This window comes from Telmatherina bonti (genome assembly GCF_933228915.1).
Source record: "Telmatherina bonti genome assembly, chromosome: 13".
In the NCBI taxonomy this organism is placed as follows: Eukaryota; Metazoa; Chordata; class Actinopteri; order Atheriniformes; family Telmatherinidae; genus Telmatherina; species Telmatherina bonti.
In genome coordinates, this window is record NC_136611.1 from 2,023,895 (window position 1) to 2,040,956 (window position 17,062).

Sequence of the window (17,062 nt, forward strand, 5' to 3'; positions counted from 1 at the left end):
ACTTAACTCTTACCTACCATTTATATCACTAACTTTAATCATCACTCCTGGTTCATGTAACCAGCTGATCAACTTGCAGGTTTCTTTAACCTCCTCATTAGCACCGGTTCACCATCTGGTGATGGTGATGAAGAGCTTCCAGCTGCTTGTTTTCACATATTCATGTGTTTTTACTCTCAGATCGAAATAAAAAAGCATAAATCCAGTTTGTTGAAGTTGCAGGTTTAGTTGTTCCACTACTGCCTGCAAAGTTCCTCTGTAATTTACAGGATTACTTGGTTTATCCATTTTTTAAAATAAAATTATGTTTTATCTTTTGATTGACTAAATTATTGAATTTACAGAACTACTCCGTTTGACCTGTAGTTACGATGTGTTCATTCTGTAAACAGAGAAATTCTATAAAAACAGGAAAAACTGAGTTATTCACTAATTTACAGAATTCTTTTTTTTTTTTGTTTACATGCAAAACGAGCAGAAAACTGGTTCGTCTTTGTCTCATCAATAATACCAGAGGGAGGACATGTCTTCCTCCATCCCCCCGGAGACTCACTGTCCTCACATAAACAAGTCTGTTTACATTTTCATGTAAACAACCTGGATAAAAGATGGGCGGAGCCTCCATGACATCAATCCTAGGTTTCTGAAGAGAAGCTCATTGGACGGTTCTCACTGTCACCATCTTAACAGGGTCGTACTCGCCATCACTCCCAGAAATTAGGTAGAGCTGAGAGGGGGGGGGCTCCAAGTTCCAAGTTAGCTAACCGAGCTAACTTGGAGCTAACAGGCGCTAGCAGGAGCTAACAGCCAACATGAGAATAAATTACTTTTAAACGGGTGAGTTAGAAAAAAATTCAGTCAGACAGGAGGGTAGGGGAGTGTGAGATGAGGCATGTGGATGTGTGTCGGGAGGGAGTACGTGCGTGTGAGTGAGTTGGTACGTGTGGCTGAGTATGCCTGTATGTGTGCGTGTGTGTGTGTGCGTGTGTATGGGGGGGGGGGGGGGGGGGGGGTCTTGTGCCCGGGGAGCACGGCTGGTGCACTGGGGAGCGGCCTGACTGCCACTCGGCGGTGGTCCGGGGATCCTGGTTCTCCATTAGCTTGGGCTGGGCCCTCAGCCCTCGGGGGCGGGGGTTGCCTTCGGGCTCTTGGGGCCGTGGTGCCCGCGCTCTGTGTGCCCTGGGCGGCCGGCGGGGCCTGTTCCCCCTGACTGCAGGGGACTCTGGCAAGGTGGCTCCTGGGTGGCTCCATAGCTGGCTCCGGGGTGGGGTGGTTGGATCCTGTGCCTGGGGCCGGCTGCCGGCTACCTGAGTCTTGGGGTCCTCCTGGCCTGCTTCTGGCCTTTGTTTGGGCGGGGCCACATTGTATGGGCGGGGGTCACATTGTGTGGGCGGGGTCATATTGGCATGATCTTCTCTGAACACGTTCCACTCTGCATGTTCTGCATGTGACGCAGTCACCGAGTCGTCTGCAGGTTTATTCACTAACAGCAGCTGGTTTTCTTTGTCTCCCATTAATATCTAACCTGATAGTTTTTGGTGCTCTTGACACATGATAGTCTAGTCCTCCACAGGGGGAATATGAATCTAAGACTGGCCTGTTTGTGTGTATGTGTGTATGAATGTGTATGTACATGCGTTTATATAGGTGAATACGTATGGGTGTATATGCATATGTTCATGCAAATGTCTGTTTTTTCTTCTTTCTTTCTGTCTCTCTCTCTCTCTTTTCCTCTCTCTCTATGAGGTGTTTTCTTTCTCTTTCCCTGTGTCTTTCTGTCTCTCTTCTATCTTCTCCGGTCTAGTCCAGCAGTAGAAACTCTGTATTACAATCATACAAAATAAATAAAGATATAACATAAGAATCCAGAAAATCAAGGGGATCATCATACCAGTAATGCTCCCCTCGGCAAAGTAAATTTGCTCAGCAGAACACAACATCCAGACCATCATTCTGCTGCTTCAATGCTGGACAAGACAAAGAAAAAACAAAAAAGAAAAAAATTTACTCCCCCCACAGTTGTCATGAAGGTAAACCTGACCTATTAAACCGAAGATGGATTTTTGAACCAGGCTGTAAACATGTTTATTCCTGCTGTAAACATGTTTATTTCTGCTGTAAACATGTTTATTTCTGCTGTGAAGTTGGTCTTTTTAACATGGGAGTCTATGGGGATTTGCTCTGTTTTGGAGCCCCTAGTAGATGAAAGGGGAACTGCAGGTTCTGGGTTTCTTTAGACCACTGGAGGTTGCTGATTGGTAAAAACACATGAATCATATGTGCAAACATGTGGCTTTACATGTGAAGAACATGAATAATGTGTCAAACTGATTCACATTTGAGTCACGTTGAGTATGTTTCTTATTTGCTTCGTCTTCTCATGTTTCACATGTGTAAAACATTAAACAGAAAAACATGTGAAAACTAAGCAAATTTAAAACATCAGATTGACATCTGATTCAGATGCGTCGACACGTGTCAAGGGGAGCGGAGGGGTTGGCCCACAGCTGGGAGGCAGGATGCAGAACCAAGACGTTTTCATTTACACTAGATGGGAAAGAACAGTGTTAACTGTCTGTTAAAGACAGATGAATCCCCAGAACACAACGAGACACGGGGTGAAGGACGGACTGATGGTCCCAGAACAAGGAGGCGGAGCTCCGGGATGACAGGAGCGCAGAGACTAGCCTCCTGTGTGGATGACCTGTGTGGACCACGTGCACGCATGGACCACATGCACGCTGGACCACGTGCACACGTGGACCACATGCACGCTGGACCAAATGGATTCTTCAGGGGGAATCGAACTCGCAGCTCGTTGATGTTTGCAAACAACGTTTAAATGCAATTTTTTTTCCAGTTTATTTGAAAGTTTCTGCTCATTTTGATTTTATTTAAATGATTTTAGTTTTATTTTGAATCATTTTTAACGCTGACAGGTCAGATTCCAGGGAAAACTCATGGTAGACTCTTCAGCAGTATTAAACCAGTCCAACTAAACTCCTTTCCTGCTTCACATGTAGAGGATTCATTTTTGCGTTTATAGATATATTTATATAAGGTTTTAATCAGCAGCTTCATGCGTAAACACATTTTTCCTTTTTGTTGGTTTAAAATGATGAAGAGAAGAGTAAACCTCATCATGAGACGCTTCATCACATCTGCTGCTTCTGTCTCCATGCAGTCCTTCTCCTCTCCACCACCAGGGGGCAGACGTCAGCAGAGAACAGATGTTGGCCGCTGGACAGTCATCCCAATCTGCTCGCCACGGTGAGTTCAACGCTTCATCCTCTTCGCTTCACATCAGGGGCTAAAATCTCAGTAATAAACTTTAATATATTAATACGATCATTCAGGATCAAAACACTTAAAATAAACGGTGAAAGTCATGAGTAAGGAGGCCAGTACCCTCGAGAAGGTACTGGTTCTTTCATTCAGGTGTGTATACCTACTAGAATTCGAGGAGCCTTGATGGACTTTGACTCTGAAGTACTCGGGCTACAGATACATCTGCCTCATCTGAACCCGATCTAAGTAGGAAGCTGCTGCAGACCGCCGAGCGCCAATGCTGTGTACCCAGACAAAATATGTCAAATGATAGACTGCACCAGTGTTGCCAGTAAGGAGAGATAGTTAACTGGAGACTTTAATATCATTTGGTTTGACTGCTAGTAGAACACGTCTTCCAGGTAAAGATGGGGAACATGTGCGGACCATAAAGGCTCCTGAACGTCTCTCAGCTTTTTCAACCTGTCTGTTGCAGAGATCACAACATGGTGGCCGTAGTCAGGAGAGCAAAAGTTCCAAAACCTGGACCCTAAATAACATTCAAACATCCAAAATGTTTAATACTGAATGTTTTCTAGAGATCAAAAGCCGAACTTGGAACCTTCGAAGAAAGTAGTCTGATCTTCGACAAACGCTCCGGTCTCAGGAAATCTACAGCCAGAGGCGTCTGGACCTGGTCAACGTCTGGCTGAGTCCCCCGTCAGAGCGAGCTTCAACTCCCACCTTCAGCAGAGCTTCAACCATGTCCCGAGTGAGGCGGGGGACATTGAGTCCCAACGGGCTGTGTTCCGTGCCTCTATTGCTGAGGCGGCCAGCCGGAGCTGTAAGGTCGTTGGTGCCTGTCGTGGCGGTAATCCCAGGACTCGTTGGTGGACACCAACAGTGAGGGATGCCGTCAAGCTGAAGAAGGAGTCCTATCGGGCCTTCTTGGCCTGTGGGACTCTGGAGGCAGCTGATGGGTACCGACAGGCTAAGCGGCATGCAGCTTCGGCTGTCGCCAAGGCAAAAACTCGGGCATGGGAGGAGTTCGGCGAGGCCATGGAGAAAGACTTCCGGACGGCTTCGAGGCGATTCTGGTCCACCATCCGGTGGCTCAGGAGGGGGAAGCAGTGCTCCATCAACACTGTGTACAGTGGAGGTGGGGAGCTGCTGACCTCAACTCGGGACGTTGTGGGTCGGTGGAGGGAATACTTCGAAGACCTCCTCAATCCTACCAACACGTCTTCCGATGAGGAAGCAGAGCTGATGGACTCAGGGGTGGACTCTCCTATCTCTGGGGCTGAAGTCGCTGAGGTGGTCAAAAAGCTCCTTGGCGGCAAGGCCCCGGGAGTGGACGAGATCTGCCCTGAGTTCCTTAAGGCTCTGGATGCTGTGGGGCTGTCCTGGCTGACACGCTTCTGCAGCATCGCGTGGACATCGGGGGCACTCAGAGGCTGGACAGAGGCTGGACAGGCTCATAAGGAAAGCAGGCTCTGTGGTTGGACTCGGCCTGGACTCTGTGGAAAAGGTGGTGGAGCAGAGGACGCTCTCTAAGATCAGGGCAATCCTCTCCAATCAGAGCCACCCCCTATATCTTGTCTTCTCTCGGCAGAGGAGCTCTGTTAGCTCCAGGTTTCTCTCATTGGGCTGCTCCACTGATAGACTAAAAAACTCTTTCATCCCTCGTGCCATCAGGCTGTATAATGCAGCCACTTCAGGGAGGAGCAGGAGAGACTGATACTAGTCCTGAACTTTGTTTTTTCAGTGCCTTAACCTGTAGCACTTTATCTTTTAATGCTGTTGAATTATTTATTTGTCTGGTTTTTTTAAACTTTAAATTTTCTCTTTTGCTGTTTTATGAATGTGAGCAACGGACAACTGCACAATTTCCTTCGGGATTAATAAAGTATTTATCTATCTATCTATCTATCTACCGCTGGACTGGCAGACTGGGGTGGTGGTCCCCCTTTTTAAGAAGGGGGACCGGAGGGTGTGTTCCAATTACAGGGGAATCACACTCCTCAGCCTCCCTGGTAAGGTCTATTCAGGGGTCCTGGAGAGGAGGGTCCGCCGGATAGTCGAATCCCGGATTGAGGAGGAGCAGTGTGGTTTTCGTCCTGGTCGCGGAACAGTGGACCAGCTCTATACCCTCTTTGGGGTCCTGGAGGGGGCATGGGAGTTTGCCCAACCAGTCTACATGTGCTTTGTGGACCTGGAGAAGGCGTTCGACCGTGTCCCCCGGGGGTTCCTGTGGGGGGTACTCCGGGAGTATGGGGTACCGGACCCCCTTGTGCGAGCTGTCCGGTCCCTGTACGACAGGTGTCAGAGCTTGGTCCACATTGCCGGTAGTAAGTCGGATTCGTTTCCGGTGAGGGTTGGACTTTATCAAGGCTGCCCTTTATCACCGATTCTGTTCATAACTTATATGGACAGAATTTCTAGGCGCAGCCGAGGTGTTGAGGGGATCCGGCTTGGTGGCCTCAGGATTGGGTCTCTGCTTTTTGCAGATGACGTGGTCCTGTTGGCTTCATCTGGTCAGGATCTCCAGCTCTCACTTGAGCGATTCGCAGCCGAGTGTGAATCGGCTGGGATGAGAATCAGCACCTCCAAATCTGAGACCATGGTCCTCAGCTGGAATAGGGTGGATTGTCCTCTCCGGGTCGGGAGTCAGGTCCTGCCTCAAGTGGAGGAGTTTAAATATCTCGGGGTCTTGTTCACGAGTGAGGGAAGGATGGAGCGTGAGATGGACAGACGGATCGGTGCGGCGTCTGCAGTAATGCGGACTCTGTGCCGGTCTGTCGTGGTGAAGAAGGAGCTGAGCCAGAAGGCGAAGCTCTCCATTTACCAGTCAATCTACGTTCCTACCCTCACCTATCGTCATGAGCTGTAGGTCGTGACCGAAAGAAGGAGATCTCGTATACAGGCGGCTGAAATGAGTTTCCTCCGCAGGGTGGCCGGGCTCTCCCTTAGAGATAGGGTGAGGAGCTCGGTCATCCAGGAGGAGATCAGAGTAGAGCCGCTGCTCCTCCGCATTGAGAGGAACCAGTTGAGGTGGCTCGGGCATCTGGTCAGGATGCCTCCTGGACCTCCCTGGTGAGGTGTTCCAGGCACGTCCCTCTGGGAGGAGACCCCGGGGAAGACCCAGGACACGCTGGAGGGATTATATCTCTCAGCTGGCCCGGGAACGCCTCGGGATCCCCCCCCGCAGAGTTGGTAAATGTGGCTGGGGAGAGGGAAGTCTGGGCTTCCCTGCTTAGGCTGCTGCCCCCGCGACCCGACCCCGGATAAGCAGCAGAAGATGCAATTGGCTTGAAGTGGGCTGCCACAGCCTTATTGAGTTTTCAAAATATATACATTTATGAATTTAGGTCAACAAATTACAGAAGAATAAGAATACACAACAAACTGGCTGTAACTTTAGACATTTTATAATAACATTTTTTTCAAGGCAAGGAGGAATAATTTTACATCATTATTTTATTTATTCTTCATTTTACAAAAAAAAATTCTAATAATAATTCCAGGCAAAATATTATTAGTTTTACGTGGTGAAATGATCAACCTTCATGTAAATGCAGTTAAAATCTAAAGAGTTGTTTTACTCTGTGGCTCCACAATGACTTATGTAGTCGAAATTTCTGCAAAGTATACAGTTACCCTATTTACTCCTGACTGACTTTCAGAACTGACACATCTGTCGGCTCTTAGTAAACAGATTTCACTTCAATCAAGCAGTTGTGGTTTATAATACTTCTAGTTCTACTTCATTCATTTAGCACCTATTTATGGTAAAAACAACAAATATGTTCTCAATGAAACCTTCTACCAAATTGCTAATAATTACCTGATCCCCATACAACTTAGAATAAAATGTTTCAAATACTCAGACAGCATCTCATATTGTCTGCTTTGTCTGCCAGAGGTACGCGAGCCTGTTGGAGTCCCGTGAGTCAATACAAACAACTGTTTTGATATCTTCCTGAATAAAACAAATCTTATTGGTAAATTGTTCCAGGTCAGCAGGAACTACCAGGTTTGTGGTGCATTCAGCATTTTGAACAGCATCGTTATTCCTCTTTAACTTTGTTTCTATAAAATATATTCAGCCAGAGAAACTTAATGGCACAAATAAAGACAGTAAATACTGTAAAAATCACTGCCAGCAGAAAGGCCACCACATCAACGGAGTAGTACTGGATCATGGACATCTTGTAAGACTCTGTCCTCAGATGCGCCGCTCCTTTGTGCCTCATGACAAACTCGATCCAGAACATGGCGCGGTCCAGTGGTTTCATGGGCTGATCTCTGTGAAGATGGGACAACTCCTTCATCTTCTCCCTGTAGGATGGTTCATGCAGAACCTCCTTCAGCGCCTCCAGGAAGATGTCCTTATTGACAGTTGCGATGTCCACCACTTTGGCCACTCCTCTGGCTTCCATCCTGAAGAAGTTGTCAGGTTGGTCGAACATGAGGGGCAGGCCGACCAGGGGGACACCATGGTAGATGGCCTCCTGAATTCCATTGGTACCTCCGTGGGCCACAAACACCCTGGTCTTGGGATGGCCCAGGAGGTCGTTTTGGGGCAGCCAGTCCAAGATTAGGGTGTTATTGCCAAGGGTGGATGGTCTCTTGCCCTTGTGCCTCCAGATCACCTTTTGAGGAAGTTGGGCAAATGCAGCTGCGATGTCCTCTGCGATATCCTCGGGAAGTTTTTCCACCAGAGTTCCCAAAGTCATCACAATGACGCCGTGTTCCCCAGAGCTCCGAACAAAGTCCTCAAGGTCTTTAGGCAGAGGCTTGGAGGGTTTGCACTGGAACCCTGACATGTAGACGATGTTTGGCATTGTAGGTCGTGGAAACTCGAAGGTGAAATCATTTCTCATCAGCCAGATGTCAGCGGCCTGAAACAGCTCCATGTAATGTACGCCACTGCCGAAGTGACGATGGACAAACGGCTTATAGTTTGGTTCTGTTACATACCAGATCTGCATACAAGTGAAAATGTAGTACAGGAAGTTCTTCATCCTCTGGGTGAAGGTCATTTTATCAGTTAGCTCTGACCCTGGTATTGGGATATAGGACAACGGGGATGGTGCAATTGCTTGATGTCCCTCACCCTGAATAGTCCATCTGACATTTAGGACAAGAGGAAGACCTAGACGATGAGCCAGAAGGACTCCTCCACCTGTTGCAGGGTCTGTAAGAACCAAATCATACTTGGCATCACGGAGGCTTTGCATCAGTTCAAGATTTTCAAACATGTCTTCCACCATCTGAAGCACCAGCTGATTCATCTGATAGAAGTTTTGTATTAGATCATATTCCAAACTCATGCGAGTCCAAAATGAAGATCCCTGACGCCGCATGGTCAGCATTCTCATTACGAATGACCCGAAATTATCTTTATCAAAACCAGCAGAGGAGTTCATGGTTATTGCCGTGTAGTGAGGGGAGTCTGGCTTGATGTACCAGGAGTCTGATGGTCGTAGAACCGTAACCTCATGGCCTCGGGTATGAAGCTCCTCAATGATGACTTTCATGTTGACCCAGTGGCTTCCATCCAAAGGAAACACCAAAACTTTCCCTCCATTTACGAAGGTCGATGAGCAGAGCAACACTGCTAGTGTCGCCAGGGCTGGTCGGTACATTTCTGAAAGAAATTACAATTAGAAATATTAGGCCGTGAGATTTCTACATTTCCACCGTTGCATCAAACATGTCTGACTTACAAACACAAACCGAACTTGAAGGCAGGAATTCACACAGTGTTGCTGTGTAATAATGATATTACAGACATCTGTTTAACAGTTGGACACTGTCACAAAGGACCTCCTGAATTTGACTGGTGTCCCCATGAAACATCTTGGTCTTGGAGTGGCCCAGGAGGTCCTTTTTGGACTGACAATCCAACTGTGAACTGTTACCAATGGTGGTTAATGTTTTGTCTGACACTGTAACACTGTTCAAAGAAGTTGGATGAAGAGTTTTTCCTCTGCAAAGTGCTCAGAAGTTTTTGCACCTTGAAACCAAGATGGAAGGACTGTGTAGAAAATCCACTAGTTACTGCGGTAGAACTTTGGAGGGTTTCTGACTAGAAACCTGATATGCATTTATGTGTTAGGTGTTGTGAGTCACAGAAACTTTAAAAAAAAAAAGAAGTAAATGTAAGAATTTTAACATTTTAAATGTTGTAAGGGAATTAGGTTGTTTTAGAGGACCTTCCAGGGTAACTGCTTCCTAGTTTCAGGTAGGGCACACCACAAAGCATGAAAATATCAGCTTTTTATTGGCGATTTCAAGCCCTTTCGTTTTTAGATTACTTAGCCAGTTAGGAGCACATTCAAGTGGAATCACATGGCTACGAGGGTTCCCAGAGATCCTGATGAGAACCGTTGTGGGGGTTGGGTTTTGCTAAGTAATACAAATTAAGGATGTTCCAATGCCTAGTTCCATCCCATTCTGATTTCTGAGGTTTGGGAATTTGCAATACTGAGTACTGATCCAATACTTGTGTTGTTTTATGAAGAGGTCGATTAAATTTATATTTTAATTATATTTATCATACACTTTATTCATTCATTATTCTAACCGCTTAGTCCGATGAGGGGTCGCGGGGAAGTTGGAGCCTATCCCAGCAGTCTTTGGGCAAAAGGCGGGGTACACTCTGGACAGCTCGCCAGTCCATCACAGGGCCACACAGAGACAAACAACCACTCACTCCTAGGGTCAATTTAGAGTAACCAGTTAACATGGATGTCTTTAGATGGTAGGAGGAAGCCGAAGTACCGGAGAGAACCCACGCATACACGAGGAGAACATGGAAACCCCATGGGTGAGGGTGTGGGTTGGCTTACATAGCGACTATCCAGCAACCAATCAGAAAGTGATGTCTGGCATTGCAATAAAGCATGAAGAAGAAAGTCGTGTTTATTGTTCGTGATTATTGTTTCTCCTGCAGGGCTTCACAATAAAGGCGCCTGATCAGAAAAACAGTCGTAAGGTCCACAAAATAAGACGGAAAAGAAGGAGAATGAAAATTCGTCTTGCTGCCAAATAAACCTCCATCCACATCCATAACCGTGATGTTTAATCAATGACATTTTTAGTCACAAAACAGTGTTTCTGCGGGTTCCTCATCGGTACTGTTGCAGGACTTTCCTGCAGACTACATTGTGTGACTCCATGTTTGCTGTTTTCTGGTTGCCAGAAAGTAACCAGAACTTTCCGCTTCTTCAGCCTGAAACATTTCCTCTGTCGTTCCTGGCCTATCAAGAAACCTGGGTTTCTTCTTCCTGCTTTTTAATGTGGTTGTCTGTGGGAGTATCGCCCCGTAGAGAAGAGGTGTTTTACTCTGTCACGAGGTCCAGAGGTTTGGTCCCACTGAGTTACGTCCAGTTTGAACCCAAACCAAAGGAAGATCTGTGAAATCTGTGAGAAATCTGCCCAATCAGACCGAGTCTCCCGACTATCCAGATGTGAATGTCCCCTAAACTCCCGTCATTACAGCAACCACTGGGAGATGACCCAACCGGCTGACTGGCGCTGCAACTGTTAGTGTTGGTTTGGAGAAAGATGCAGTTTCTTGTCCTGCAGTTCTGAACCGTAAAGAATGATGTAACTTGACGACTAAAGTAATTTGCATTTCTGTCTCATTTGATTGCACCTCGATATTCATGATTACGTTCCTGGATCAGCTGTTGCCTAGCAACAGGCTGTCTGGAACGTCTCATTCCAGCTGAGTTTCGCCTTCCACATACTAGTACAGGCGGTCCTCGGGTTACGCGGTTCTCCACTTACGTTGTTTCGACTTTACGACATTCATGAAACAAATGTAGATGAAAAATAGAGCAAGTTTTGAAACTTTGATGGGTTTTTCCTTCAGGCTTCATCCTGGACGTCCTCTCTGAGGTCCTCACAGACCTGTGTGGAGACTTGCAGGCCACATGGATATGAAAGCCATGTTAGAAAAGAAGAAACGTCTCATGTTGTAGAGTAGAGGCGCCGTTCATCTGTTAAACATGTTTCCTTTCAGATTATTTCAGATTTCCATCAAATTCAAGTGAAACCTTGTTTGATCACTTCAGGAGCCCGAATGATCCCAACCAAGCTCTTCTTCACGCTTTACAGCATCTGTTAACGTCGTTTCCATCCAAAACAAGCCTGAGAAGCACCACTACAGCTCTCCCTTTCCTCCAGAATGCTGAGGCTTTCCGTTTCAGGACTTACATAAATCCCAAAGCTTCCTCATTACACAACTACAGCGTGGGAATTCCTGCGTCAGATTCCCAGGAGGAGCTTTTTGCATTTAGCAGACATTCCCGTCAGCTTTCAGCGCTTCGTGTCGACGTACTTGTGCTGCCCTGTGAGCATCCTGACGTCCGACAATACAGAAGATTAAAAACCTGCGTTTGTGTTCAACAGGATCTGTTTTTGTCACTTTTACACATTAATTCTGTTTTTCACAAAATATCAGCTCAGTTTGTTTCAGGCTTTTAAACGTTATTAATAATTATATTAAATCTTTTCGCTGCTCATTGATGCAACCATCATTGATGGTTGAAAAGCTGCATTTTCTCCATGAAAGCAGCCTGTTTGGATGGAAGAGACGACACGCAGTGCAAGAAGTTATTAGTCTACAAGACCTGAAGGTCTTTCTGAGCTTCAAGACGTGCAGATGAAACTTAGATGTGGGATTAATAAACGTCCATGTTTAGGGTTTAAGGTCTGATCCTGCAGGAATCACGAGGCTTTCTGAATGTTTCTCTCTCTGAGCTGCTGAGCTTTCATTCTTCCTGAGTTTCATCTCGAGCGGCTTCAGATTTCTGCGTAGTTGCTCAATATGTTCAGGTTTAGTCTTGTCAGCAGGAAACATCTGGACTTGTGGGAGTGTTTTTACTCCTACCCAGGAGTTAACCCTCATTCATGCCTTCAAGCATCAGAAACCAGTAAAAACAACATTTTTAGTCTAAAAACATCCATGTAAACGTTTGATCCTGTAAAACTCAGCGGCTGTTTTATGTAATCACTCACCGAGGACGTCCTACCCAGCAGATGTCTCACGTTTCAGCTTGAAGCGGCGTCCGTCTGTACGTCCGGCCTCCTCCTCGGCAAACGCTGGAATGACTGACTGCTTTCCAGCTCTGATGCTGGAGCAGCGCTCTGGGCGTCCACACTGAGGTAGCGGGTCAAAGTTCAGGGTGTGTGTGTTCCACAGCAGCAGATCAAACACACCAGAGGAGATTTACTCACATGCTGGACTTTAGATGAGCTGATCAGTCTGTGGTTACTGGTTAATGCTGAACAAAGAAACCTCCAGCCTGGATCACGGAGAAGAAGTTAAAGGACGAGAAGAAGCTAAAAGAAATGACGAGTCCATAAAAACACTTGAAATGATAAAGACATGAAGTCACAAAGATGTGACAAAGAATCAGTTTTCATGTCAAAGAACTCAAAGGAGAACTTGGAGTTTTTGGTCTGTCTCGGATCCAGGTGGACCGAACCCAGGTGGTCCAGGTGGTTCAGGTGATCCAGGCGTTTCAGGTGGTCCACGTTTTTCAGGGGATCCAGGTGGTCCAGGTGGTTCAGGTAACCAAGGTGGTACAGGTGATTCAGGTGATCCAGGTGGTCCAGGTGGTCCAGGTGGTTCAGGTAACCCAGGTGGTCCATGTAACCTAGGTGGTTTCGGTGGTTCAGGTGGTCCAGGTCATTCAGGTAACCCAGGTGGTCCATGTGGTTCAGGTGGTTCATGTGGTCCAGTTAACCCAGGTGGTCCATGTAACCTAGGTGATTCAGGTAACCCAGGTGGTCCAGGTGGTTCAGGTGGTCTAGGTGATTCAGGTAACCCAGGTGGTCCATGTGGTTCAGGTGGTTCATGTGGTCCAGTTAACCCAGGTGGTCCATGTAACCTAGGTGATTCAGGTAACCCAGGTGGTCCAGGTGGTTCAGGTGGTCTAGGTGATTCAGGTAACCCAGGTGGTCCATGTGGTTCAGGTGGTTCATGTGGTCCAGTTAACCCAGGTGGTCCATGTAACCTAGGTGATTCAGGTAACCCAGGTGGTCCAGGTGGCTCAGGTGGTCCAGGTGGTTCAGGTGGTCTAGGTGATTCAGGTAACCCAGGTGGTCCATGTGGTTCAGGTGGTTCATGTGGTCCAGTTAACCCAGGTGGTCCATGTAACCTAGGTGATTCAGGTAACCCAGGTGGTCCAGGTGATTCAGGTAACCCTGGTGGTCCAGGTGGTTCAGGTAACCAAGGTGGTCCATGTAACCTAGGTGGTTTCGGTGGTTCAGGTGGTCCAGGTGGTTCAGGTGGTCCAGGTGGTTCAGGCGGATCCAGGTGGTTCAGGTGGTTCAGGCGGATCCAGGTGGTTCAGGCGGATCCAGGTGGTTCAGGCGGTTCAGGCGGATCCAGGTGGTTCAGGCGGATCCAGGTGGTTCAGGTGAGAGTTGAAAGCTAAAAGTGAGAACTGAGGGCAGGATGTACAAAAGTCACCTGCAGCGGTAAAAGCAGATAAAAGTGAATGATTTACCGGAGTTATCATGTTATCCGGTTACAGCCGAGTGTAAAATCATGCCGTTCTTGTTCCCACAGTTCCATTAAAACCACGTGGACGGCGGTCGTTGGTGGACTCAGAAAACCGAAAGTGATGTTAGCGTAACTTAACGTCGGATAACCAGCGGAGGTTGTTTCAGGTTTTCCTTAATAAAGTCATAAAAACGCGAATGTTACCTAAACCTTCAAACTTCTCCAGTGTCGCAGTCATAAGACCCGAGATTTCTGCAAATTTGGACCAAAACCAAGGCATAAATACCCTGGTCCGGTCCGGTCTCCAGTCTGGTCCAGTTCAGTCCAGTCCGGTCCAGTCTGGTCTGATCTGGTCCGGTCTCCAGTCTGGTCCAGTTCAGTCCAGTCCGGTCCGGTCCGGTCTGGTCTGATCTGGTCCGGTCTCCAGTCTGGTCTGGTCTGGTCCGGTCCGGTCCGGTCCGGTCTCCAGTCCAGTCCAGTCCAGTCCAGTCCAGCAGGAAAACTCTGTGATACAAATAAATTCTACACAATCAATAGAGAAATAAAAGAAGAATCCAGAATATGAAGGAGAACATTATATCCATAAAGCTCCTCTTGGCAGAACGTTCTCAGCAGAACAGCGACCAGACCTTCGTTCTGCTGCTGCCATGATGGACCAGACACACAACCTGGAACTACTTCCTGACTCAGAGATGTTGGACAAGTGGAGGCTTTACAGCTCCTGCTGCTCTAAATCCTCAACGATTCTTCTGTTCATCCACAAACTAGGAGACTTCCTGGAGAATTTCTGGAGAATTCCTGGAGAATTCCTGGAGACTTCCTGGAGAATTTCTGGGAATTCCTGGAGACTTCCTGGAGACTTCCTGGAGAATTTCTGGAGACTTCCTGGAGAATTCCTGGAGACTTTCTGGAGACTTCCTGGAGACTTCCTGGAGAATTTCTGGAGACTTCCTGGAGAATTTCTGGAGACTTCCTGGAGAATTCCTGGAGACTTTCTGGAGACTTCCTGGAGAATTTCTGGAGACTTCCTGGAGACTTCCTGGAGAATTTCTGGAGACTTCCTGGAGACTTCCTGGAGAATTTCTGGAGACTTCCTGGAGACTTCCTGGAGAATTCCTGGAGACTTCCTGGAGACTTCCTGGAGACTTCCTGGAGAATTCCTGGAGAATTCCTGGAGACTTCCTGGAGAATTCCTGGAGAATTCCTGGAGACTTTCTGGAGACTTTCTGGAGACTTCCTGGAGACTTCCTGGAGAATTCCTGGAGACTTCCTGGAGACTTCCTGGAGAATTTCTGGAGACTTCCTGGAGACTTCCTGGAGAATTCCTGGAGACTTCCTGGAGAATTTCTGGAGACTTCCTGGAGACTTCCTGGAGAATTCCTGGAGACTTCCTGGAGAATTCCTGGAGAATTCCTGGAGACTTCCTGGAGAATTTCTGGAGACTTCCTGGAGACTTCCTGGAGAATTCCTGGAGAATTCCTGGAAACTTCCTGGAGAATTCCTGGAGAATTCCTGGAGACTTTCTGGAGACTTCCTGGAGACTTCCTGGAGAATTTCTGGAGAATTCCTGGAGAATTCCTGGAGACTTTCTGGAGACTTCCTGGAGAATTCCTGGAGAATTCCTGGAAACTTCCTGGAGAATTCCTGGAGAATTCCTGGAGACTTTCTGGAGACTTCCTGGAGACTTCCTGGAGAATTTCTGGAGAATTCCTGGAGAATTCCTGGAGACTTTCTGGAGACTTCCTGGAGAATTTCTGGGAATTCCTGGAGACTTCCTGGAGAATTTCTGGAGACTTCCTGGAGAATTCCTGGAGACTTCCTGGAGACTTCCTGGAGACTTCCTGGAGAATTTCTGGAGACTTCCTGGAGAATTCCTGGAGACTTTCTGGAGACTTCCTGGAGAATTTCTGGAGACTTCCTGGAGACTTCCTGGAGAATTTCTGGAGACTTCCTGGAGACTTCCTGGAGAATTCCTGGAGACTTCCTGGAGACTTCCTGGAGAATTCCTGGAGAATTCCTGGAGACTTCCTGGAGACTTTCTGGAGACTTTCTGGAGACTTCCTGGAGACTTCCTGGAGACTTCCTGGAGAATTCCTGGAGACTTCCTGGAGACTTCCTGGAGAATTTCTGGAGACTTCCTGGAGACTTCCTGGAGAATTCCTGGAGACTTCCTGGAGAATTTCTGGAGACTTCCTGGAGACTTCCTGGAGAATTCCTGGAGAATTCCTGGAGACTTCCTGGAGACTTCCTGGAGACTTCCTGGAGAATTCCTGGAGACTTCCTGGAGACTTCCTGGAGAATTTCTGGAGACTTCCTGGAGACTTCCTGGAGAATTCCTGGAGACTTCCTGGAGACTTCCTGGAGAATTCCTGGAGACTTCCTGGAGACTTCCTGGAGAATTCCTGGAGAATTTCTGGAGACTTCCTGGAGACTTCCTGGAGAATTCCTGGAGAATTCCTGGAGACTTCCTGGAGAATTTCTGGAGACTTCCTGGAGAATTTCTGGAGACTTCCTGGAGACTTCCTGGAGAATTCCTGGAGAATTTCTGGAGACTTCCTGGAGACTTCCTGGAGAATTCCTGGAGACTTCCTGGAGACTTCCTGGAGAATTTCTGGAGAATTCCTGGAGACTTCCTGGAGAATTCCTGGAGACTTCCTGGAGACTTCCTGGAGAATTTCTGGAGACTTCCTGGAGACTTCCTGGAGAATTCCTGGAGAATTTCTGGAGAATTCCTGGAGAATTCCTGGAGAATTCCTGGAGACTTTCTGGAGACTTCCTGGAGAATTCCTGGATACTTCCTGGAGACTTCCTGGAGACTTCCTGGAGAATTCCTGGAGACTTCCTGGAGAATTTCTGGAGACTTCCTGGAGACTTCCTGGAGACTTCCTGGAGAATTCCTGGAGAATTTCTGGAGACTTCCTGGAGACTTCCTGGAGACTTCCTGGAGAATTCCTGGAGAATTCCTGGAGACTTCCTGGAGAATTTCTGGAGACTTCCTGGAGACTTCCTGGAGAATTCCTGGAGACTTCCTGGAGACTTCCTGGAGAATTCCTGGAGAATTTCTGGAGACTTCCTGGAGACTTCCTGGAGACTTCCTGGAGAATTTCTGGAGACTTCCTGGAGACTTCCTGGAGAATTCCTGGAGAATTCCTGGAGACTTCCTGGAGACTTCCTGGAGACTTCCTGGAGAATTCCTGGAGACTTCCTGGAGACTTCCTGGAGAATTTCTGGAGACTTCCTGGAGACTTCCTGGAGAATTCCTGGAGACTTCCT

The 17,062-nt window shown here is 47.4% G+C and overlaps 2 protein-coding genes across 2 annotated transcripts in view; one reads left to right on the plus strand and one right to left on the minus strand.

Annotated features, from left to right (window-relative positions):
* The window catches only part of LOC306763993 (SH2 domain-containing protein 3C-like), a 49,145-nt gene that overhangs the window by 20,750 nt on the left and 11,333 nt on the right, over nt 1-17,062 (plus strand). Inside the window, exon 5 of the mRNA XM_079250973.1 lies at nt 3,185-3,270. Coding sequence (XP_079107099.1) covers nt 3,185-3,270 — 86 coding nt within the window. The remainder of the gene's footprint in view (nt 1-3,184; nt 3,271-17,062) is intronic.
* Nucleotides 6,794-12,382, minus strand: LOC306763995 (UDP-glucuronosyltransferase 2C1-like). The gene is made up of 2 exons (XM_079250975.1): nt 12,298-12,382; nt 6,794-8,917 (listed from the first exon to the last, which is right to left on the minus strand). Exon 2 carries the CDS (start codon nt 8,913-8,915, stop codon nt 7,335-7,337), a length of 1,581 nt encoding a protein of 526 aa, XP_079107101.1. The 5' UTR covers nt 8,916-8,917; nt 12,298-12,382; the 3' UTR covers nt 6,794-7,334.

Excerpts from the sequence above, each read along its gene's own strand:
- LOC306763995 (XM_079250975.1), bottom strand. The coding sequence starts at position 8,915 with ATGTACCGACCAGCCCTGGCGACACTAGCAGTGTTGCTCTGCTCATCG.